General features: G+C 48.7%; 1 protein-coding gene and 1 long non-coding RNA gene across 3 annotated transcripts in view; one reads left to right on the top strand and one right to left on the bottom strand.

Annotated features, from left to right (window-relative positions):
• Nucleotides 1-6,715: 6,715 nt before the first annotated feature.
• On the bottom strand, nt 6,716-8,552 carry LOC148777971 (uncharacterized). Its single transcript, XR_016037152.1, has 3 exons — nt 8,353-8,552; nt 6,988-7,218; nt 6,716-6,757 (listed from the first exon to the last, which is right to left on the bottom strand). It is a non-coding gene; the product is annotated as an uncharacterized LOC148777971 (long non-coding RNA).
• The window catches only part of DGKD (diacylglycerol kinase delta), a 105,378-nt gene continuing 89,532 nt past the window's right edge, over nt 7,522-23,367 (top strand). For both annotated transcript variants that reach the window (XM_055401905.2, XM_055401904.2), the window contains exon 1: nt 7,522-7,707. In XM_055401905.2, coding sequence (XP_055257880.1) covers nt 7,552-7,707 — 156 coding nt within the window. In that variant the 5' untranslated portion in view covers nt 7,522-7,551. The remainder of the gene's footprint in view (nt 7,708-23,367) is intronic.

Raw genomic sequence — 23,367 nt, 5'->3', positions numbered from 1 at the left:
ACACAAGGGGCAGCCTGGAGTCTGGGGATGCGGGGGCGTGGGAGAGTGGGCTGGGGGAAGAAGGACCCTTCAAGGTTAGAAGGCATCCTGAAACCATGTGCTCACCCGATGGGGGGCTGGTGTGTCCCAGGCTTTCTCCAGGGTCTCTGGGGTAGGCTGTTTCCCTGGAAACTTGGGGAAGGGGGCGGCACGGGGCAGTGTGTCTAGTGACCTGAGCTATCCTAGCCCAGGGCACCCAAAGAGCCTCCCCAGAGAAACAGGGCAATGGACAAATATGGACAAAACCACTCTTCATCTCCGATTCAACTTTGGTAAAGAGTCCACCTGCAATGTGGGACACCTGGGTTCGATCCCTGGGTTGGGAAGATCCCCCGGAGAAGGGAAAGGCTACACACTCCAGTATTCTGGCCTGGAGAATTCCACGGACTATACAGTCCACAGAGTCGCAAAGAGTTGGACACAACTGAACAACTTTCACTTCACTTCACTTTGGATCCAAGTCCTGCTTGAGCTCCGGGTTGTTGGGTTGTTTCTATTGAATGCAAGCAGTGAAATTCGAGTTGTCTGGTGTAAAGGGGAAAAAAAGGAATGCATTGGAAAGACTCAGAGTGGCTCAGAGAACTGACTTAAAGGAGGAATCTGAGCTGCCACACCTGGGGTGGGTGGAAATCAGAGAAGCCCCAGGGGTCGTGGCCCAGGAGCTCTGGGTCCTGCCCTCTGGGTTGGCCATTCAGCCCTGGTGGCCTAGCACCAAATGCTCCTAGTCTCCGAGTCTCTGGTTTCGGTGTGCTATTCTTGGGAAGGAGACTCTGGCCCGACTTCAGCCAGGGGATCAATGCCTTGGGGCCAGCGATGGCAGAGCCCAGCCCTGGGAATGGGTTGTCCTAGAAGAGGGGGTTCTCTGTGAGCCCCATGGGCTTCTTGGTTAGACTGCCTTCACTGGGACTGGGCATTGAAGGGGTCAGGGAAAGGAAAGCTCGTGTCCAGGAGGAAAGTGAAGCTGAAGGAGAAGATGTAACGGAGGTGCTGCCAGGGCCCTGTCTTCGCAGAGTCCTCTTCGTGGCCCGTGGTACCCCAGCCTTGGGGTCTGCTGCTGATGGCAGAGAGACTGAATGGCTCTCTTGGTGCCCACGGAGGGCCCGGGGGATGTGTTGACCCCCCTGGTCCATGCCTCAAGGGAATAGGATGAAAGGTGAGTGTTCTACACAGTTTAACCCACTCACAGGAAGCATGAGGGTGGATGGGAGGGGGCCAGCGTGGGCTGGACACTCAGGGTCAGGTATCAAGGACCAAGAGCAGTGGCAGAAGACCAGAGCAGGAAGCCCCACACCTGGGTTTGTTCGGCACGGTTCTAGGCTGTCTGTGTCCTGGGGACTGGGATTTAGATCGGAGGCTCTCCTCGGGAACATAGGATGGGATCCCACACCCACAAATCAAAGTCTGAACTTGAGTGTTGAATAGGAGGCCTTCCGATATTGACAGCAATGAGGATTCATTTCTGGAGAAGAGCTAATTATAATACAGGCAGAAAACTGGGCCTTTGGCCTCTGGGTGAGCAGGGTTGGACACAACCTCCCTGTCGTTTTTTTCTGCCTTGCTAAGGGAACAGCAAGCAGGCTTCTATTCCAGCCACGCCCCTGCCTCAGGACACTCAGGGTTGGAGGCACACTCCTCTAGGGATCAGAGCCCTTCCGCTGCCTGCCCACTGCCCAAGCCCACAGGTCGGCTGTGGTTGGCTCCTGCCGGAGATCCTGGGCAAGACGGGGACCTGGGACTGTGCCTGGCGGGTCTGGTGAGAGGATCAGCCACTCGGTTCCTGCATAGCTCGACCCCAGGATATCCTAAGTCAGGGTGGACAGTAATAGGCCGGACCTTTGCAAGCATGTGGGTGTGAGAGCCAGAGAGGAAGGCCAGTCCCCGGAGAACAAAGGTCAGAACAGCCCTGGCCCTTCAGGTTATTTTGGCAACAAAACGCCTGACTTTCACGTGCTGGTTAGTTTACCATCTGCGGCTGGCCACCCCCGTGAGAATTCTGGGGTGGGAGCAGGAAGTGAGCCACCGCTGCCTGACCAGGATAAGGAATCTCGCCTGGCCGAGCCTGTGCACCAGGGATGTGTCTGCTTGGCGTGCAGACCCGTGGCATCGAGAGGCAGGATGTCCGTGTGCAGGTTGGATGGGCGGCCCAGGGCTTTCTAGGTACGTGCGGTGGGAGACACAGGGTACCAAGGAGCTGAGGGTGCTGCAGGGAGAAAGTGGTGTCTGAGAACTTGGGGCAAAGTTCTGCAACCTGCCACCAAAGGGCTGGAGAAGTAGGGATCGCTGCTGTTTTGTGGGTATCTGCACCATGCTTGGGAAGCATCAACCATGCCTCCCATTCATTAGATGAGAAAACTGCAGTTCAGAGAGGTTATGTCCCTTACCCAAGGTCACACAGCTAGTGAGAGTTGCAGTCAAGACTTAAACTCGGGTTTCCCGGAGTTGATAAGAATCAGAACTCTTCTCTCAACAATTTTTTTTTTTTTTTTGGCTGCACCACATGGCATATGAGACTTTAGCTCCCTGACCAGGGAACCAACTTGTGCCCCTACATTGGGAGTGTAGAGTCCTAACCACTGGATCGCCAGGCAATTCCCTTTGCTCATCTTTTCATGCTGAATCTGTATATGAGAGTTTGAGGGGGAGGAAAGGGGAAGACTGGCATTTATGATTCGACAATGGCTGCCCTTAAGTTTTTTTAAGTTGAAAATATTAAATTATTGAGGTAGTTATAGATTCACATGCAGTAGTAGGAAACAATACAGAGGGATTCCCCAAAGGTAACATCTTGCAAATCTGTAGCAGATACCATGACCGGGAAATTGACAGTCCATCCATCTTTTTCATATTTCCATTTTAGTTTTTACTTGCATTCATGTGTGTGTCTGTGTGTCTTTTATCATGTGTAGATAACCACTTTTTAGAGCGTCTATATTCCTGTTCCTCTAAGATTTTTCACTGCTTGCCTCCCAGTCTAACCTCATGGCCCTAAGGGTCTAGTTTATTGATCCTCAGCAGTGGGCAGGGAGGGGGCTGGAGGTAGGTGCATTTGGAAATGTATGGGGGGCAGCATTTGGTGACACGGGTCCCCGGGGGCCAGGGAAACTTTACGTCCCACATAGCAAAGAAATGTCCTGCTCCAGATGTCAGTCGTCACCCTAGTTCAGGGTAAAATAATTCCCATGTTTTCAAGTGCACTGTTTTATTCATTCTAACGTGAAGCGGTTGTTTCTGACAGGAGGTGCACTTCTGCACTGACAGGTCGAGAAAAGAAAGATTAGGTTGGATGTGAAGTGTGTTATTACTGCCACCTCGGATATGCCCTTAAGGTGGGTTAGACTCGGGCAGCAGCATTGTTAGCGATGATTCACAGCGTGACTCACTCCATCAGGAGGCGCCCGGTGACTGTGCGCTTACAGGCGCCACCTCGGGGGAGGTCTCCAAGGGAACAGCTCAGCAGCCACCCGGGAACACAAAGGCTTCTTCGATCATCAGAGAAAATATGCCAGTTATGTGCCTCCGATTGCAGAACATAATACAGTTCTTACTGAGCCTAATACTCTTTTTAAAAATATACTTTATTTTCAAATAGTTTTAGATGTACAGAAAAGTGGCAAAGTACAGTGAGCCCCTCCACACTCTGCGTCTCCTAAAATTATTAACATCTTACACTAGGATAGTACATTGATCACACTGAATGCATCAACTCGTGTGTGTGTGTGTTGCTCAGTCGTGCCCAATTCTTTGCAAACCCATGGACCGTAGCCCACCATGGACCTCTGTCCATGGAATTCTCCAGGCAAGAATACTGGAGCAGGTAGCCATTCCCTGCTCTAGGGATCTTCCCGACCCAGGGATCGAAGCCAGGTTTCCTGCATTGCAGACATATTCTTTACCATCTGAGTCACCAGGGAAGCCCTAGAATCCATCAATATTGACACATTATTATTAAGCAGAGAGTACATTCTTTATTCAGATTCCCTTAGTTTTTAACCTACTGTCCTTTTTCTGTTCCAAGATCCCACATGACATTTGGTGGTCACATTTCCTAAGGCTCCTTTTGGCTGTGACAATTTCTAGTACTTTTTCATTATTGCAAATAGACTCCTCTCCAGCCAGATTCCACCTCCCAACTCTCTCTTGAGTTCACATCTATGCCCTTGGCTTTTCACCTCTGAAATGATGGATTCTGGATCCCAGGTACCCCATGAGCATCCAAAAGGTATAGGCAACAGCACTGTCCCTCCCCGCAACACCCCTAGGTTTTTGCACTTATGTATCACACTATATGGTTATTGTCTTACCAAGTAGTGCTAGTGGTAAAAAAATAACCCACCTCCCAATGCAGGAGACTTCAGAGATGCGGGTTTGATCCCTGAGTCAGCAAGATCCCCTGGAGAAGGAAACAGCAACCCACTCCAGAATTCTTGCCTAGAGAGTCCCAAGGACAGAGGAGCCTGGTGGGCTACAATTTATGGGGTCGCAAAGGGTTGGACACAACTGAAGGGTCTTAGCATGGCCATGTTGCAATTAACTGATATAAAATCACTAGTCTCCGTGGAGAGGCAGGACAGCTTCCCCTTTGTGCCCTTATCAGTCAGCTCCTTGCTGTCATAACAAGGTACCACAGACCTGGGAGCCCAAGCAACAGGATTTACTTTCTCAGGATTCTGGAGGCCAGAAGCCTGAGGTCAAGGTGTGGTCAGATTCTTCTGAGGCCTTTCTCCTTGGCGTGCAGATGACTTCTCTGTGTGTCTTCACGTGGTCTTCCCTCGGGCCCTGCCTGCGTCCACATTTCTTCTTACAAGGACACCAGCTGTTCTGGGTTAGGGCCATCCCAATGGCCTCGTTTTAATTACTTCTTTAAAGACCCTGTCTGCACACACAGTCACATTCTAAGGTCCTAGGAAATTAGGGCTTCAACGTATGGCTGTTGGGGGAAACAAGTCAGCCCCTAACAAGACCCTTCTCTGCTCCTTCTTTGAGCTTCAGCTTCCTAGGAGGCCCAGCCCGAGAGGATCAAGGACTTGGGAATCACATGGTCCAAGTGAAGTTCTCTCTCTCTTGCCTTCCTTGGGGGAGGTGTCTGAACCTCAGGTCTTCATCTCTAGAATGAGGCCATCAAGCTTGCTCTGGGGGACTTGTGTGCAGGCTAGAATTGGTGGTCAAGTGTTTGGCATGTGCCCGGTGGTTCATTAATGGGAATCATGCACTCCTGTATTGGTGAACTTTTTGCCACCAAGGAAATGTTCTATCTTGTGTGGCCCTGGGTGGTAGCAGCTAAACCGCATTTACCTACTGAGCAGTTGAAGTGTGGCCAGTGTGGCCGAGGAACTGAAAATTCATTTTAATTAATTGAAATAGAATTGGAAGTAGCCACGTGTGGCTAGTGGGTACAGCAGTGGGAAGTGTAACTGGTGGGCCAGGGGCCCCCAGCCTGTCCCCAGAGAGTTCCTGCATCAGGCCGTGCCATACCCTGTCCTGGCTGTGAATCCATTCCCCTGGCCATGGCCCCCTACTAGATGTACTTTGTGGTCCCCAGGGGTGGTGGGTCTCCTGTATTTTGCCTCTGGAAAGCAACACCTTGTGCAGTGGGGGCCAGAGCATGCTGACCAGCAGGCAGGACAGGAGCCACTGTGTCCCTAGTAGCAGCCCTTTGAAAGGGCAAGGGGACAATTGTGTAGCTCCACAGTGCTGCAAGGACATGACAACAGTACCTCAGAATGTACTGCGTTTGGAAGTAGGGTCTTTAAAGGGGATTTGTCCCTCTGTTCAGTTCAGTCGCTCAGTTGACCCCATGGACTGCAGCACGCCAGGCTTCCCTGTCCATCACCAACTCTCGGAGCCTACTCAAATTCATGTCCATCGTGTCGGTGATGCCATCCAACCATCTCATCCTCTGTCATTCCCATCTTCTCCCGCCCTCAATCTTTCCCAGCATCAGCTTGTCCCTCTGAGGTGGCACCAATTCCTTCTCCACCTGGATGTGCCAAAGGGTGGCAAAACCTCAGCTGATGTCACCTCCTCCAGCTTCACTCCCACTCACCCACCATCAGCAGTCTTAGCTGGGAAGGAGGTGGTGGTGGTGATGGTCGTGCTCAGTCATGTCAGACTCTCTGCAACCCCATGGACTGTAGCCCACCAGGCTCCTCCATCTATGGGATTTCCCAGGCAAGAATCCGGGAGTGGGTTGCCATTTCCTCCTCCAGGGGATCTTCCCCACTCAGGGATGGAACCCTTGTCTCTTGCATCTCTTGCACTGGCAGGCAGATTCTTTACCACTGTGCCACCTGGGAAGCCCTGCTGGGAAGGAGGGGCTTATTCCAAATTGCCTCTGCCTCCCTCCTAGCGATCACTCTGCCCCGAGTCCATTTCTCTCTCTCCACAGTGTCTCTCAAAAATCCCAGGCAGCCACCTGATCCATTACTTCAAAACCTGGATCATAGACCTCAGTTTTGTGATCTAGTCCCTGCCCAGGGTTCAGATCACTCAAGGGCTTCCAGTTTCTCTCAGTTCAGTTCACTCGCTCAGTCTTGTCCAACTCTTTGACACCCCATGGTCTGCAGCACACCAGGCTTCCCTGTCCATCACCAACTCCGGTAGTTTACCCAAACTCATGTCCATCGCGTCAGTGATGCCATCCAACCATCTCATCCTCTGTCATCCCCTTCTCCTCCCACCTTCAATCTTGCCCAGCATCAGGGTCTTTTCGGGACTCAACCTAAAAAGCCCAAGCCCCTTATCAGGTTAACAAAGCCGGGTCTGACCTGTCCGCCCCTAGGCTCATCTCTTCAAGTGTTTTCTTTCCTTTAGGCTACAGTTTCCCTTTTTCCTAGAAATGTGTTCTTTCTTGCCTACAGGCCATTGAATCGTCTCATCTCTGGCCCCCTCCCCCACGCCACCCCACCCCACCCGAACAGGGTTCTCCGGTCAGGGATAACCCCTGCTCACAATTTCCCTCTCACGTTAAACATTTCTGCAGGAAGCCTTCTCAGATGGAACCGTGTATCTGTGTTCCGGAATCCCAGAGGCCCGTGATAGTATTTTCTTCCTGGCATTCGTTTATACATACACGCATCCACTCGCGGTGCAACTAAGTGCTGGGCGCAGCTTTAGATGCTGGCGACACAAGGCAGGATAAGAAAGAAGCGGTCCCGGGCCGCCTTGCAGGTCACTTCCATTCTGGAAGGGGAAGATTAAAGCTTTAAAAAAATGAAGACAGAAACAAACAAACAAACAAAACACAATTTGTGTCCCAGGAAGAACAAGCAGACGCTAAATTCTGGGCATCGGACACTACAGGTGGGGGCGAAGGGGCGCGGGAGCCGGGCGCGAGCCCTCTCTGCGCGCGCGCGCGCCCCGCAGGAGGCACGGAGGGGGCGGAGCTGGAGACCGCGCGGCCCGGCCCCGCCCCGCCCACTAGCCCCGCCCCCGAGAGACCCCGCCCCCCGGCCCGGCCCCCGGCCCCGGCCCCGGCCCCGCCCCCGCCCGCTGTGCGCGCGCTGGCCGGGCAGCATGGCGGCGGCGGCGGGCGCCCCTCAGCCGGGTCCGCCGCAGCCGCCTCCGCCGCCGCCGCCCGAGGAGTCGTCGGACAGCGAGCCCGAGGCGGAGCCCGGCTCCCCGCAGAAGCTCATCCGCAAGGTGTCCACGTCGGGCCAGATCCGCCAGAAGGTGAGCCGGCGGCGGCGGCGGCGGCCCGGGCGCGCGCCCCTCAACGCCGCGGCAGCCCCGTGAGGCCCGCAGCCCGGCCGGAGCGGCTGCCCAGGCCCAGCCCGGCCCCGGCCTAGGGTCCCGCCGGGCGCCGCTGCCCGCACGGGGCGCGCCCCGTCGGGTAACGGGGCTGGGCGCCCGGGCTGAGAGCGTTCACCCCAACCCCGGGCGGGGCGGGGCGGCGGCGGCGGGGACCCCGGGGCCGGGGCGCGCAGGTGGGCGCCGCGCGGGGGCCGGGCGGGCGGGGCGCCAGGCGGGGTGGGCCGCGAGCACCCGGGGGGCAGGCCTCACAGGCTGAGGGGGCGAGCGCGCCAGAAACGGGGGCTCCAGGCTGCGCCCCGCGGGCGAGCGCAGCCCGACCCCGGCTTCTGCGCGGAATTTCTGAGCCCCGAGGGGACTGGTTCCCGCTGGGAGCTCTACGCTCACCTGTGTGATTCCCCCCCGCCTCCGCGAGAACCGCGGTTGGAACCGGGTGTGGGGGGTCTTCCCTCCCCTCCCCTCGCGCGGCTTTCATGCAGGAAAGGGCCAGGAATGCACATCCTCTGACCGCCTCCCTCTCCCTCCCCGGGCGAGCTGGGGACCAGGGGCTTGTCCCTGGCTGCGCACCCGGCTTGGCACCTCGCTCTGCTTGGAGAACTCCGGGCGCGGAGTGTTAGCTGCAGAAAGACGCATTTCCTTTCCGCAGGAGTAAAGTTGCACCCTTTGTTTTCCAGTCGCGGTTTCCGTTGCCCACTGCTTGGGGGGTTTTGCTACAACAGGTGAGCCCTGTTGTGTTAGCGCACGGCTTCCTCGGGCAGGTGGTTGGACAGGTGGCTGAGGGCAGGCGGGGTCCGTGGGCAGCCCCGGGCTGGCAGACTTGCTCATCCCGCTGCGGTGCGCTTTTCCTCAGCCGCCAGCGAGTTCAGCTGGTACTTTTACTGTGGGAGCCATTTCTGGCTTAATCATCTTCTCTTGGCCTCTGATACCTCTGTGTGTGGGGGGGGCGGGGGGGTAATCTTCGGCCCTAACGTTGCAAACACGTTTATTGTGAAGTGCTCCAGTTACTCAGCACGTAGGTACTGAACACCTTCTTTGTTCCAGGTGTTAACTGTCGGAGTAATAATTACAGTGGTAGTCATTCCCCAGTGCTTACTGCGTGCCAGGCAACTTTTCTTGGTTTAACTTGACAGCCCTTGACATGGGTTAACTCATTTAGCACCCATTGTGTTGGGTGTTATCTGTCATCCCCTTCTCTCTTTTTTTTTTTAAATTTTATTTTAAACTTTTTATTTTGTATTGGGGTATAGCCTATTAACAACGTCATGATAGTTACAGGGGAACAAGGAAGGGACTCAGCCATACATAAACATGTATCCATTCTCCCTCAAACTCCCCTCCCATCCAGGCTGCCCTGTAACAGGAAGCAGAGTTCCCTGTACTATACAGTAGGTCCTTGTTGGTTATCCATTTTAAATAGAGCAGTGTGTGCAAGTCCATCCCAAACTCCTCTAACTGTCCCCCTCCACCCCCCAACCACAAGTTGGTTTTCTAAGTGTCATCCCCATCTTACACAACTGGAGGTGGAGAGGGTAAGTGACTCTCCCAGGGTGTCACTGATAGGAACTGTGGGTCTGGATCTGAACTATGGTCAGGAAACCAAGATGGAAGGTAGTTTCTCCATTTGGGGGTTCCCAGGCTGTAGGAGATGGACACTTGTCCACATGACAAGATGATGTAGTAATGCTGTGGGAACTCTGAGGACAGAGAATACAACTACCCAGGAGGTAGGATCTTGAGGGAAAGAGTTTGTCAGGAGTGAGGGAAATTAAGGAAAAGAAGGACTTTCTACTTAGTTGAATGGCTCCAGGTGGCTTAATAATGAAGAATCCACCTGCCAGTGCAGAGACACAGGTTCATTCCCTGGGTCAGGAAGATCCCCTGGGGAAGGAAATGGCAACCCACTCCAGTATTCTTCTTGCCTGGGAAATCCCGTGGATGGAGGAGCATGGCGGGCTACAGTCCATGGGGTAACAAAGGTTCAGACACGACTATAGTGACTGAACAACAACATCTTCAGGTTTAGGGACACCTGGAAATAATCAAAGGTGAGTGGGTCAGATTGAGAGGAATGAAGAAGAGGCTGGAAAGGCAGATCAGGCTGAATTTTGAAAGGATAGCCCTGGAGCTGGGTTTTTGGCCTTAGGCAAGAGGGAGCCACTGAGGGTCATTCAGAGCGTGAAAGGAATGGGTCACATCTGCTTCTGGAAAGATCTCCAAGTAGAGCCCCCAGTGGTACTGATGGGAGTGGTTCTCTTCTGCTGCTTGGTCCTTAGGCATGGCGTGTGCCCAGTATGGAGTGGATCATTTATAGCTTAGATTTATAGCTATAGATTTATATCTATAACCTATAGATTTATAGCTTAGTAAGAGTTGAGCTCTCAGAGGTTTCACTGTTTGTCCAGCATTCTGTGCTTCAGGAGGCTCCCCACCCCCCGCCCCCTTAAAACAATAGCTGTTATACCAGCTGTTCCGGTTGAGGAGGAGTGATGGGTAGAGTGTTAAAAATACACCCCGAGGACTTGGGTTTCTGAATGCAGCCACATCTGCTGTACAAACAGCTTAAGGCTGAGTTTTCTTTTGTGCTGTTAGAGATTGATGGAATGTGAGGTTTGCTGTGCGTGCAGTGGCTCGCAGCCTCCAGATCAGCCATTCAGAAAATCCTTCTGCTGTACGTAGTGCACAGAGGAAATATCCAGAATGGTATGGGGTGTCATTCTGAATTCGGAAAAGGACCCACCCACTTTAAGGATGTGAAGCAGAGGGAGTTCATTCAGTGTAGGGGAGTGGTCATACGGGTAGTGAAGAATTGAGGACGCAAACAGTGGGCAGAGAGGCAACCCTGCCATGAGGCAGCAAACGGGAAACTATTGCTACCCTGGAGCCGGAGGACCTGGGAGGAGGCCACGTTTCAGACCCGAGAAGCACCTGCCCCTCACCAGGGGCTGGGACCACCGTGGGTCACCTGGCAGTGGGTGTAGACTCCCCCTGCACCCTGTCCTGCATGGGAACCTAGCCCGTGGGGATTCATCCCCTCTGCAGTTTGGAATAGAGCAGAAGAGTGAGGAATGGAACCGAGGACAAGCTGGCCCAGGACCAGAGCTGTATGTGTGTCGTTTTTGCACTGAAATATTAGTCCCGTTGCAAGCTAGAGCTGTCTTAATGGAAAAAGAAAAGGCAGCATCTTACAACAGTTCCTCTCATATTTTCACGTGCAGGTCAGTTCCCTGGGGATCTTGATAAAATGAAGTAGGTCTGGCAATGGGGGTTGAGATTCTGCATTTACCACCTCTCAGGTGATGCTGCTGGTGGTTCATGGACCAGACTTTGAGAAACAAGACCTTAATGACATATATGTAAAGTGTTAGTTGCTCAGTTGTGTCCGATTCTTTGCGACCCCAAGGACAGTAGCCCTCTGTCTATGGAATTCTCTGGGCAAGAATACTGGAGTGGGTAAGCATTCCCTTCTCCAGGGGATCTTCCTGACCCAGGGATTACACCCGAGTCTCCAGCATTGCAGGCAGATTCTTTACTGTTTGAGCTACAGGGAAGTCCCTTTACCGTTTGAAGTGAAGTTGCTCAGTTGTGTCTGACTCTTTGCGACCCTGTGGACTGTAGCCTAACAGGCTCCTCCGTCCATGGGATTCTCCAGGCAAGAGTACCGGAGTGGGTTGCCATTTCCTTCTACAGGGGAGCTTCCTGACCCAGGGATCGAACCCGGGTCTCCTGTATTGCAGGCAGATGCTTTACCCTCTGAGCCACCAGGCAAGTTTACCATTTGAGCTACAGCACGTTGAGATTTGGGATGGTCATTTATTAGTTTACCGTTTCATGGATGTCTCACATTTTCATATGTTCTAACTGCCCCCAGCAAACACATTGCTTCTTTTCATTTCCTACCATAGTACACAGTATCTTCTAGGATCACATAACTAGTATGAAAAATAGAAAATGAAGTTCATACTCTGGTAAATTAATTTACTAACACATTGTCAGGTGTTCTGAAATTTGAGTAGGTAACTGTGATTCTCTGAAGCCTTAACAGTTCAGATAGGGCTTAATTTAAAAGTTTTTTTTTTTTTAAACTTAACAATCTTGGCTTTGTGCATTAAATATTCCTGATTTCAAATTGAAAAACAGAGTATTTCTTCCATTGTGAAATAAAGACTAGTAGAGATTAAGTAAAACATTCAAGTTGTAAAACACTTAAAACAGCTTTACTAAGATAAAATTCACATACCGTACAGCTCACTCATTTAAAGTGTACAGTTCAGTGGTTTTTAGTATATTCACGGTTGTGTAATCATCACCACAGTTAATTTTAGAACATTTTCATCACCCCCAAAAGAAACCCATAACCATTAGCATTCACTCCCCATTTCCTCCCAACTTTCTCAACCTTAGGCGACTGTTAGTCTGCTTTCTATTTTGTGGATTTGCTGATTCTGGACATTTTGTATAAATGTAGTATGTGGTATGTACGCTCTGTGTCTGGCTTCTTTCACTTAGTATAATGTGTTCAAAATTTATCCACATTGTGGGCCGTGCCAGCACTTTTTCTTTTATTGCTGAATAATATACCATTGTATGGATATGCTACATTTTCTTTACATTCATCAGTTGATGGACATTAGGGTTATTTCCACTTTTTGGCTATTCTGGTTGCTGCTACTGTGAACATTCTTGGACATATTTCTGTGTGGACATATGTTTCTTTCTGGTTTTATAGACCTAAGAGTTGATTTCCTGGGTCACATGGTAATTCTGTGCTTAGTCTTTGAGAAACTGCCAGACTGTTTTGCAAAGAGGCTGCACCATTTTCCATTTTCACCAGCAAGGTATGAGGGTTCCCGTTTCTCCACATCCTCAGTTGTTTTATCTTTTTGATTATAGCTGTTCTAGTGGGTGTGAAGTGGAGTGGAAGGGTTTTTAAAGCTAGTGTGTAGCAGTATTTGAGTCTAAACTGTGGTGTCAAATGGAGTTGATTCACATCCTGCTTGCCTCCGTATGAGTCATGTGATCACAGTCAAGTCTAACCCTCTTAAGACCTAGCTTCTTCATCTGTGAATGGGGAAACACTAATTCTTGGGTAAGCAGCGGTGACAGTCTACATCAGGTGTGTGTTCCTGAGCCTCAATTTCCATATCTGCAAAGTAGCAATGATAGTAATAGTTCTCAGGTCTGTGAAATAGAATCAAATGGAATAGTCTTTGTGCAATACTGATCTAGTATTGTGCCTGCGTATTGTGAGCATTCAGTAAATGGTTGCTAATATGATTATTTCTGTCTTTCTGATTATTTGCTTTTTATATCTTTAACAGTAGCCATCTCCCGGAATCCCTCCTCCCCCAGCTCAGGCTGACCTGGATGCATCTTCATCTCTTGCACCCAGAATAGCAGATAAAAACAAATCTGAAAAAAAGAAAAAAAAACAAATCTGGTGGACAATTAACTGTGAATATCTTTTTAAAAAAATTGTTAACTTACTGAATCATAGTGGGCATACCACGGGTTAGGTGTTATTTTCCATATTTCACAGATTCAGTTTAGCTCAGCCAGTAGTGGACACTTTAACTTTGTTCAGTGTGCTGGGCACTTGGGGTACCTTCCTGAACCGCAAGAAACACTCCTAGAGCTAATAGTCTGAAGACAGACATTAATAGGATAACCACATAGTGACTGTAGGGCTCTTTAGGTGATGAGTGGACTCTAAATCAAATGTCTGCTTGCTCTGTAAAAGAAAGAGGAGGAAGATTTGGACCCAAAGGCACATACTGGGAAATGGCCATGTGAAAACAGAGCTCACGATTTCGAGCTGTGCTCTCACAAATCAGGGACCAGGCGGGGTCGTTAGAAGAGGTCATTTAATAGATGCAATCCCTCCTGGATCCTTGGAGGGAGTATGACCCTGCTGACACCTTGCCTCCGGACGTCCAGCCTCCTGCCCTGTGTTTAAGCCTCCCAGTCTGGGGCCTTGGTTATGGGGCAGCCCCAGGAGACTGACAGAGGGCGTATAACAACTCTGAAGGGCATGCCGGGGGGCAGAGCTCTGGGAGGCAGTCAGACATGTCTCGGGAGCTGAGGAATTAGGATCTGTCAAGAGGTGGCAGTGGTGGGTGAACTCCCTTCACCTGGTCTGGGATCCCGAAAAGCCGCCTCCTAGAAGTGAGGAGGATTAGAATTAGGACTTCACGGGGCTGCAGCCCTGGTCCATGTCAGGTCAGGTCAGGTCTGTGACACGAAGGGATGCCAGCGTGTTGCTGTCTTTAGCAGAAGCAGCTGCAGTCCTCCGTAAGGGCGATGACACTCAGTCCTCCAGTTATTTTCACAAGCTGTCTGTAAATTCACTGTTCCGTGAGTGAAGAACAGACACACAGGAGGTAAGACCACATGAATTAAAACCAACAGAAACAGCAGACTATAAGGACAGATTAACAGGGACTCTAGACATCACAGATTTTAAAATAGCTGTGCTTACTATGTTTAAAGAGATAAAGGCCAGATTGAGAATTTTGGCAGAGAACTGGAAACTAAGAAGGAACCAAATGAAAATTCTAAAACTGGAAAATATAACAATCGGAGCTAAATTCTCAAAGGAAGGGTAGAATAGACATGGCTGAAGGAGGAATTTAGTGGCCCAGAAGACAGCTCAAAAAAAAATCCACTAGAAATCCTGGAGACATTAAAAAAAAAGAGAAATTAGCAGATAGGGCAGGAGTCAGAGATAACAGTGAAAAGGTCTTTTAGGAGAAAATTGGGGAGAAACAACACTTGTAAAGATAATGCCTGGGAACTTCCTGAAACTATTAAAAGACACCACCCACAGATTCACTAGCCCTGTGAACACAAAACCACACCTGTCACTTCCTAATAAAACTGTTGGAAACCACGGATGAAGAGGAGACTGGAAAGCAACTGGAGACAGATCATCCTCAGAAGAGCAGCAGTTAGGGTGACATCTGTGTTCTGAGCAGAAACCATGGAAGCAGGAGGCAACTGAAATTCAAGTGCTGAACGAGACTCACTGCTAACCAAAATTCTTACTCAGTCTGAAGACCCTTCAGAAAATAAAGCCGAAGTAAAGACATCTTCAAATAAACAGAATCAGTTTTTTTTGTGCGCAGACCGGTAATGAAAGAAACATCAAGTGGTGTTTTTGTTTGTGTCTGGCCAAAGGAAGATGGTCCTTGGTGAAAGGTTAGTGTTTCAGCAAGGAATGAAGAGCTACAAAAAGGGCACCTGTGTGGGAAACACTGAATGATCGCCTGTTAAAATTAATAATATCTTTGGGTTTAAAATATGTAGAGTTAAAATACATAGCAGTGGCATGCAAGTCAGAAAGAAGGTACATGGAATAAAACTGTTTAAAGTTTTCCTTGAATTTTCAGGAAGAAAAAAAAAGAGCCAATTAATATTAGACAAGTCAGGAATACATATTGTAATCTGTGCAGCAGTCACTAAATTGTGAAGGGCAATGTGCTATCTAAGCAGAAAGGCAAGAAAAATTGAATAAACGAAATTCCAAATCTGAAAGGAGGCAGAAAAGGAGACAAAAGGGCGAGGGAAGGATTGGGGACTTGGGGTGTGCAGGTGCAACGTACTGGGGATAAACACCAAGGTCCTGTTGTAGAGCACAGGGATGTGCCATGATAGACCATAATGAAAGAGGATATTTATAACAGAATCACTGTGCTGTACAGCCGAGATTAGCACAATGCTATAAAGCAACTACAGTAGTTTTTCTTTTCTTTTTTTTAAAGAGGGGGAGAAAAGGGAGCATTGAATAAGTGGAACAAAGAGAAAGCAAAAAGTGAATGGACAGGCTTACATCCCTTACAGCGTATCAGTAAGCGTATGAAATGTAAGTGAACTTGATTGCTTCCCTTACAAGTCAGATTGTCAGAAAGGTAAGAAAACAAAAGCAGCCTAGGTTATTTAGAGGAAACATATTGAAAACAAAAGGATAGAAAAGATTAAGAGTCAAAGGATGGGGAAAAAATACTGTGCACACCCTACAGTAGCTAAAGTTGCTACAGTGTTTTAATGTCAGACAAAATAGTCTTTGAAGGAAGAATTTATTATTGGAAATAAAGATGTAACACTGATAAAAGATAAAAGGTTAATTTTGGATATGAGATTTCTGTATATAAAATCTGTATATACCTGGTGTAATTTAAACATTTTTAGGAGAAAAAATAATACTGTCTTACAGAAGTAAAACAAATCTGTGATCATAGTGGGTTTTGTTTTTAATTCAGCCTTGTCACATCTTGGCTGTGGCATGTGGGATCTTCCATTGCGGCCCACAGACTCACTGGGTGTGGCACACGGGCTTAGCAGCTCTGCCGCACGTGGGCGCTTAGTTCCCCAGCCATGGATCAAACCTGAGTCCCCTGCACTGCAAGGCAGACTCTTAACCACTGGGCCACCAGGGAAGTCCGCATAGTGGAATATTTTAAACAGACCTGTTTCAGATGGTTATGGTAAGCAGACAAAAATTTGTAAAAATACAGAAAAATTGAACAACCAAGTATTAAACTTGACTTAATGAACATATAGAGAACACTACTGAACAATTTGACTGAATATGTTCTAGCCACAAGGCAGTTCTCAACAACTTTTCAAAGGACTGAAATTATACAGACTGTGGTGTTCTGTAACAACAGTGAAATTAAGCTAGAAATCAATAAAATGAAAACCCCCTGTATCTGGAAATTTAGAAATTTGTTTCTAAATAACATTATGAGTCAAAGCTAGAAAGTATTTTTAGTTAAATGATAGCAAAAATATATCAGTGTAACTAATGGGATACAGCTGAAGTCGTGTTTAGAGCAAGGTTTATAGCTTTAAATGTACTTATGTTACCAGAGGAAGACTGCTGAAAATCCACAAGCCAGGCTGTGTATCAGGTGGTTAGAAGAGAAGTAGCAACATGTTAGACTCAAAAGGAAGGCAGTAATGAAGAGCAGAATCCAAGGAAATGAAAAGCATTCACTAGAAAGGATCAGCAAAGGCAAAAGTTGATTCTTTGGTAGGAAAAAAAAATGTGATGAAATTGACGAACCCCAGCAGGATTAATCAAGGAAAAATACAGACGGCAAATAAGCAATGTTAGGAATGAAAAAGGGACATCACCAAAAATCTTACAGATTTTATTAAAGAGAGTAGGCAGGTATTATAAACAACTTTATACAAGAAAAGTTACTCGTATGGCTTCATGCCGTCTTTGGCCTGGCTTGTTCTAACCAGTTCTTGTGGACTCTTGTTTTTTTCTCTTCTGGTGGTTTCTTGTGAGGCAGGGATAACACTTCTCAGCTATGTTCCCTCAAGGGAAGGGGAGGATTAGAGCCTGGAGGCTAATACCTGTGGTAGCAAATGCAGGAAAAACATCTTGATAAAAACTCAGCATTCATTCCTACTCAAATTGGAAAGGGGAGAGAGAGATGTCAGCAAGCTTTCCCTAAAGGGCCACATAGAAAGTATTTAAGGCTTTGTGGCCATATACCCTTTCTGTAGCAGCTACTCAGCTCTGCATTGTAGAATAAAGCAGCTAGAGGTGCCATCTGTGTTCTTTACAAAAATAATAGGTGCTGGGCTGGATTTGCTTGTGGGCAACCTTGGAACCCCTGGGTTGGGGAAGATCCTGAATTTATTTATTTACACCTGAATTTATGCTGATAAGGTGACTCAGCAGTTGGTCCTCAGAAAGACCAGATGAGTTAGACCTTTCAGTCTTACCGTCCAACTTCCCAGGACCAAGTGGGACTGGAGATTTTGAGTTATAAAAGCTCTTTTTAACACGGAGATTTGGGGCGATTATGGGTTGGCGAATGCGTTCATATGCCGGGAGGGTGGTACACCCCGAGAAGCCATGGATGTGCCCCCGTCCCACCCCTAATACCTTGCCCTGTATATATCTTCCGTATGGTGTCTCTTCCAGGTGTTAGGGAGGGTCTTGGGAAGGGAATGCTCATCTTCTGTTGCTGGGAATATTAAGTTGATAGCACTACTTTCAGTTCAGTTCAGTTCAGTCGCTCAATCGTGTCCGACTCTCCGCGACCCCATGAATCACAGCACGCCAGGCCTCCCTGTCCATCACCAATTCCCGGAGTTCACTCAGACTCATGTCCACAGAGTCGGTGATGCCATCCAGCCATCTCACTCTCGGTCATCCCCTTCTCCTCCCGCCCCCAACCTTTCCCAGCATCATAGTCTTTTCCAGTGAGTCAACTCGTCTCATGAGGTGGCCAAAGTATTGGAGTTTCAGCTTTAGCATCAGTCCTTCCAATGAACAACCAGGATTGAACTCCTTTACAATGGACTGGTTGGATCTCCTTGCAGTACGGGGGACTCTCAAGAGTCTTCTCCAGCACCACAGTTCAAAAGCATCAATTCTTCGCCGATCAACTTTCTTCACAGTCCAACTCTCACATCCATACATGACCACGGGAAAAACCATAGCCTTGACTAGACGGACCTTTGTTGGCAAAGTAATGTCTCTGCTTTTTAATATACTATCAAGGTTGGTCATAACTTTCCTTCTAAGGAGAAGGCATCTCTTAATTTCATGGCTGCGATCAGCATCCGCAGTGATTTTGGAGCCCAAAAAAATAAAGTCTGACACTGTTTTCACTGTTTTTCCATCTATTTTCCATGAAGTGATGGAACCAGATGCCATGATCTTTGTTTTCTGAATGTTGAGCTTCAAGCCAACCTTTTCACTCTCCTCTTTCACTTTCATCAAGAGGCTTTTGAGTTCCTCTTCACTTTCTGCCATAAGGGTAGTGTCATCTGCATATCTGAGGTTATTGATATTTCTCCTGGCAATCTTGATTCCAGCTTGTGCTTCTTCCAGCCCAGCGTCCTTCATGATGTACTCTGAATATAAGTTAAATAAGCAAGGTGACAATATACAGCCTTGACGTATTCCTTTTCCTATTTGGAACTAGTCTGTTGTTCCATTTCCAGTTCTGACTCTTGCTTCCTGACCTGCGTACAAGTTTCTCAAGAGGCAGGTCAGGTGGTCTGGTATTCCCATCTCTTTCAGAAGATAGTTTAGCAGTCTCTTTTAAAGTTGACTTTAAAAGTTGGGCTTCCCTCATAGTTCAGTTGGTAAAGAATGCTCCTGCAATGCGGGAGATCCTGGTTTGATTTCTGGGTCAGGAAGATCCGTTGGAGAAGGGATAGGCTACCCTCTCCAGTATACTTGGGCTTCCCTTGTGGCTCAGCTGGTAAAGAATCTGCCTGCAATGCGGGAGACCTGGGTTTGATCCCTGGGTTGGGAAGATCCCCTGGAGAAGGGAAAGGCTGCCCACTCCAGTGTTCTGGCCTGGAGAGTTCCATGGACTGCCCATGGGGTCTCAAAGAGTGAGACACAACTTTCCCTTCACTCACTTTTAGAATTGAAGACATGCCTACCCTATGTTTCAGCAGTTCTACCTCTGGATATATATCTAATAGCTTTTGTAAGCACTTGTACTCCAAGAGGCATATGCAAGAATATTCCTTTATACTGGTTTCCGTGGTAGCTCAGATGGTAAGGACTCTGCCTGCAATGCAGGAGACCCAGATTCCATCCCTGCGTCAGGAAGATGCCCTGGAGAAGGGAATGGCAACCCACTCCAGCATTCCTGCCTGGAGAATCCCATGGACAGAGGAGCCTGGCGGGCTGCAGTCCATGGGGTCGCAAAGAGTCAGACACGACTGAGTGACTTTCACATACTCCATTTAAAGTTATTATGGAATGTTGACTATATTCTTTGTGCTGTACTGAAAAAGATTTTTTTTTTTAAATGATAAAGAATGAGGAGGAGGTAGTTGGCCAGAGAGATATGCAGAGGCCCTGTAGCCAGAAGGAGCTTGGGGAAATCAAGAGGCTGATAGAAAGTTGGCATGGGTAGCGTTAGCGAGGGTCGCGGAGCCCTTGATTGTGCTGCGAGGTTGGGAGCTGGGTAGGAGACCATGTGGGGAGGTCTGGGATACTGGAACACTGTTGCTGTGAGATCTTGGGAAGGAGTGAGCCGTCTGACCCCGGTCGGAAAAATGACTCCGGCTGTGTTGTGGCTGCCTCTGTGGATGCGACTGACCCCTGTGGTGCGAGATGATGGTCGCCTGGGCCGGGGACAGGGTAGTGGTGATGAGAGAACTGGCTGGCTTTGCCAGGGAGAGCTCAGTGATGGCTCGGTGGGTTCTGGGGAGGAGGAGGCTTGTGGTGCTCGTGGCTGGAGAATGGAGCCCCGTCTCTGATGGGGAGCTGTGGTCGAGGACCAGTGAGGACCAGCTCTGGGCCCTCGGCCTCCGCTGAACCCTGCTGGGGTGGCATCCGGATCCCGCGGTTCTCCTCTGTGCCGGTTTCGCAGATGTGGGACACAGAGCAGCCTGGCGGGTGTGCCTGAAGTCGCCTGGGTCCCCTCGGTTCCGGATCGCACCCTTTCCTGCTGAGTTCCCTCCAGCCCTCCAGTGGGCGTGCGGAAAGGAAGCCTGAGAGGAAAATGGCGGGTCTGGGGGTGAGTGGAGGAGGAGGGCCCATCGGAGTCTGAAGGGGAAGAGCCGGGGGCGAGCTGCGGGGGTGGTGAGGAGGAAGGTCAGTCAGTGCTTCCAGCACCCAGAAGGCCACCAGCACCAGCTTTGTGGTCACTTTGTAATTTCCTTCTGAACTGTTTTTCTGGATACGTTTAATTTACTTGAAACTATATGTAAATGTTCACTAATGTTTTGAGCATTTACCCATGCTATTAAAGTCTCTTTTCTCTTATCCTGTGTAATGGTTGTACCCTATATTCTGTGAAGAATACCTTTGTAAAGAAAGCTCTTCAATTTTTTGAGTGGGAAAAATTAAAAGGAATAGCAGGACAGCGTATACTTAATATACTTAGTATCAAGATTCCGTGATTGGTAACACTGCCAAATATGCTTTTATCTGTATGTATTAAATATAAATAAATGATTTACTAAACCATTTGTAGGCATCCTGACAGTGTATCCCTAAATAGCTCAGTGTGTATCTTCTAAAAGTGACATTTCATTTCCTCTGTGGTCCATTATTACACCTCAGTTCAGTTCAGTCAGTTCAGTCGCTCAGTCGTCTCTGACTCTTTGCGACTCCATGGACTGCAGCATGCGAGGCCTCCCTGTCCATCACCATCTCCCGGAGTTTATTCAGACACATGTCCATTGAGTCAGTGATGCTATCCAACCATCTCATCCTCTGTCGTCCCCTTCTCCTCCTGCGCTCAATCTTTCCTAGCATCAGGGTCTTTTCAGATGAGTCAGCTATTCACGGCAGGTGGCCAAAGTGTTGGAGTTTCAGCTACAGCATCAGTCCTTCCAATGAACATCCAGGACTGATCTCTTTTAGGATGGACTGGTTGGATCTCCTTGCAGTCCAAGGGACCCTCAAGAGTCTTCTCCAACACCACAGTTCAAAAGCATCAATTCTTCGGCGATCAGCTTTGTTTAGAGTCCAGCTCTCACATCCATACATGACTACTGGAAAAACCATAGCCTTGACTAGATGGGCCTTCTTTGGCAAAGTAATGCCTCTGCTTTTTAATATGCTGTCTAGATTGGTCATAACTTTCCTTCCAAGGAGCAAGTGTCTTTTAATTTCATGGCTGCAGTCACCATCTGCAGTGATTTTGGAGCCCCCCAGAATAAAGTCTGTCACTGATTATTATACCTAATCTCCTACTAATAAGGACTCCTAAAAATAAGGACATTTTCCTATGTACCATTATTTCACCTAAGATATTAATTGTAATTTTCTATTATCTGTATCTTTTTTAGATTTCCCTAGTTGAACCAAAAATGTCTTTTATAGCCTCCCTTTTGGGAACCAGGTGCCAGTCAAAATCCATGTATTGCATTTGGTAGCTGTGTCTCTTTATTCTCTTAATCTGGAACAGCTGCCCTCAGCAACCCCTCCCCGCCCCTCCCCTGCACAGCGCTGACTTTTGGAAGAGACAGGGGCAGTTGTCTTGTAAAGTCTGTTTCTGGATTTGTTTGATTGTTTCCTCATGGGTTTTTTTGTGTTGTTCTTTTATGCTCTGTATTTGCTGTAAGACTAAGTTTAAAGACTCAGTCATATTCGGGTTGACATTTTGGACAGATAACCTAGGCGTGGGATGCTCTGCATCCTGACGGGCAGGTGGTCTCCTCTGCTGTGTCTTTGGTTTCTGTGGAGATGCTGTATCTGTCTACTGGAAATGCGAATTTCCTTCTTTGTGGTTAGGAGGTATCTGTGAGGTGATTCCTGGACACTGCAAATAATCCTTTTATCCAAAACCTTTTTGCCAAATGATTTTCAGCATTTCTGCATAATAACTTGCCTGGATTGATTTTATTAAGAGAGTGTGAAAAATGGACCTGCCACCACCCTTCAGCTTTCTGTGGTCTCTTCCACAGTTACCTGTTGGCTAGTTGGTGATGGACAGGGAGGTCTGGCGTGCTGTGATTCATGGGGTCGCGGAGAGTCGGACACGACTGAGCGACTGAACTGAACTGAACTGATTCTGTAAACTCTTCCCGCTTTGGCTGGAGAGAACTTCAGTTCTTCCTGCCAAAGCAGGGTAATTGCTGGATTCTCCCTGTTTAATGACTAATTTTCAAAGTAAGGACTTGGTAGGATAGTCATCCCTAATGGAGGCAAATGAGTTTTTTACCCTCTTTCTCTCTCTGTCTGCTTGGGTAGGGGGAGTTGCCACTGTGGATTCGGGACTTTTTATTTTATAATCAGTTGTAAGGCCCCACTTCCCCAGGAGAACTCCTTCTAGCTGGCCCTTTGGTGTCTGAGCACCTGCTTGCTGTGTCAGGACCTGTCTTTGGATCTTCGGGCCGGAGCCCAGAGGTGGGGTTGCAGGCAGAGGGGATCGCCCTGTGCGATGCTGTCTTTCCCCCTGTGTCTGGGACTGGCATTCTCCGGTGACTTCAGCGCGTCAGACTGGCAGCTCTTTGCTTTCCGTTTTGGGGCGGTATTAATAAACGAGGGGGGAAGCTTTGTCTTCTCTACCTCTGATGATTGCATCTCAGTTTACTTGGTGTTCCTTCTGGACGTTCTTACTTTCTGTGGGTAAGAGAATCTGTCCCTTCAGCACTCTGCGTGTGCGGATTTCTGCTCTGCACCGCACCCACAGCCTTCTGTGAGCATCCCAGTCTCAGCTCTGCCCTGCGCCCCCGCGGGACGCAGGGCGCCTTTCTGCAGCGTGCATTTGCCCTGTGGTCCCTTCTGTGTGGATTTCATTCCTCTGTGGTGTGATTGTGTTTGCTCCCCATCCTGGTCATGGCCTGCATCTTCGCTTTATCTTTTATTGCATCCTGTTCTCCTTGGTGCTCCCTGTTCTTTAACAATTTTTAAAAGTTTTTCAGTAGAGGCCGTGTCTTCCTGTAATCTTTTTATAGGAAGCGTGTATTTTCTAAAATGGTCCTTTGTTTTCTGTAATAATTTCAGATTTATGTATGTGCTGTATGGTGTATCTTCAAACTCCTGCCTCCATTTTGTTTGTTTGTTTTGGTTTTGATGTAATGATTTTGACTGTTGTTTGCCGGTCTTCGGGTTGGAACTGCTGTTAGCCGTGTGCTTGGCCCTGG

Source organism: Moschus berezovskii, chromosome 4 (assembly GCF_049115385.1).
Source record: "Moschus berezovskii isolate FMDL1 chromosome 4, NW_MosBer_1.0, whole genome shotgun sequence".
NCBI classification, from domain to species: Eukaryota; Metazoa; Chordata; class Mammalia; order Artiodactyla; family Moschidae; genus Moschus; species Moschus berezovskii.
The sequence above is the reverse complement of the archived record's forward strand: the minus strand, read 5'-3'. Positions and strand labels throughout refer to the sequence as shown.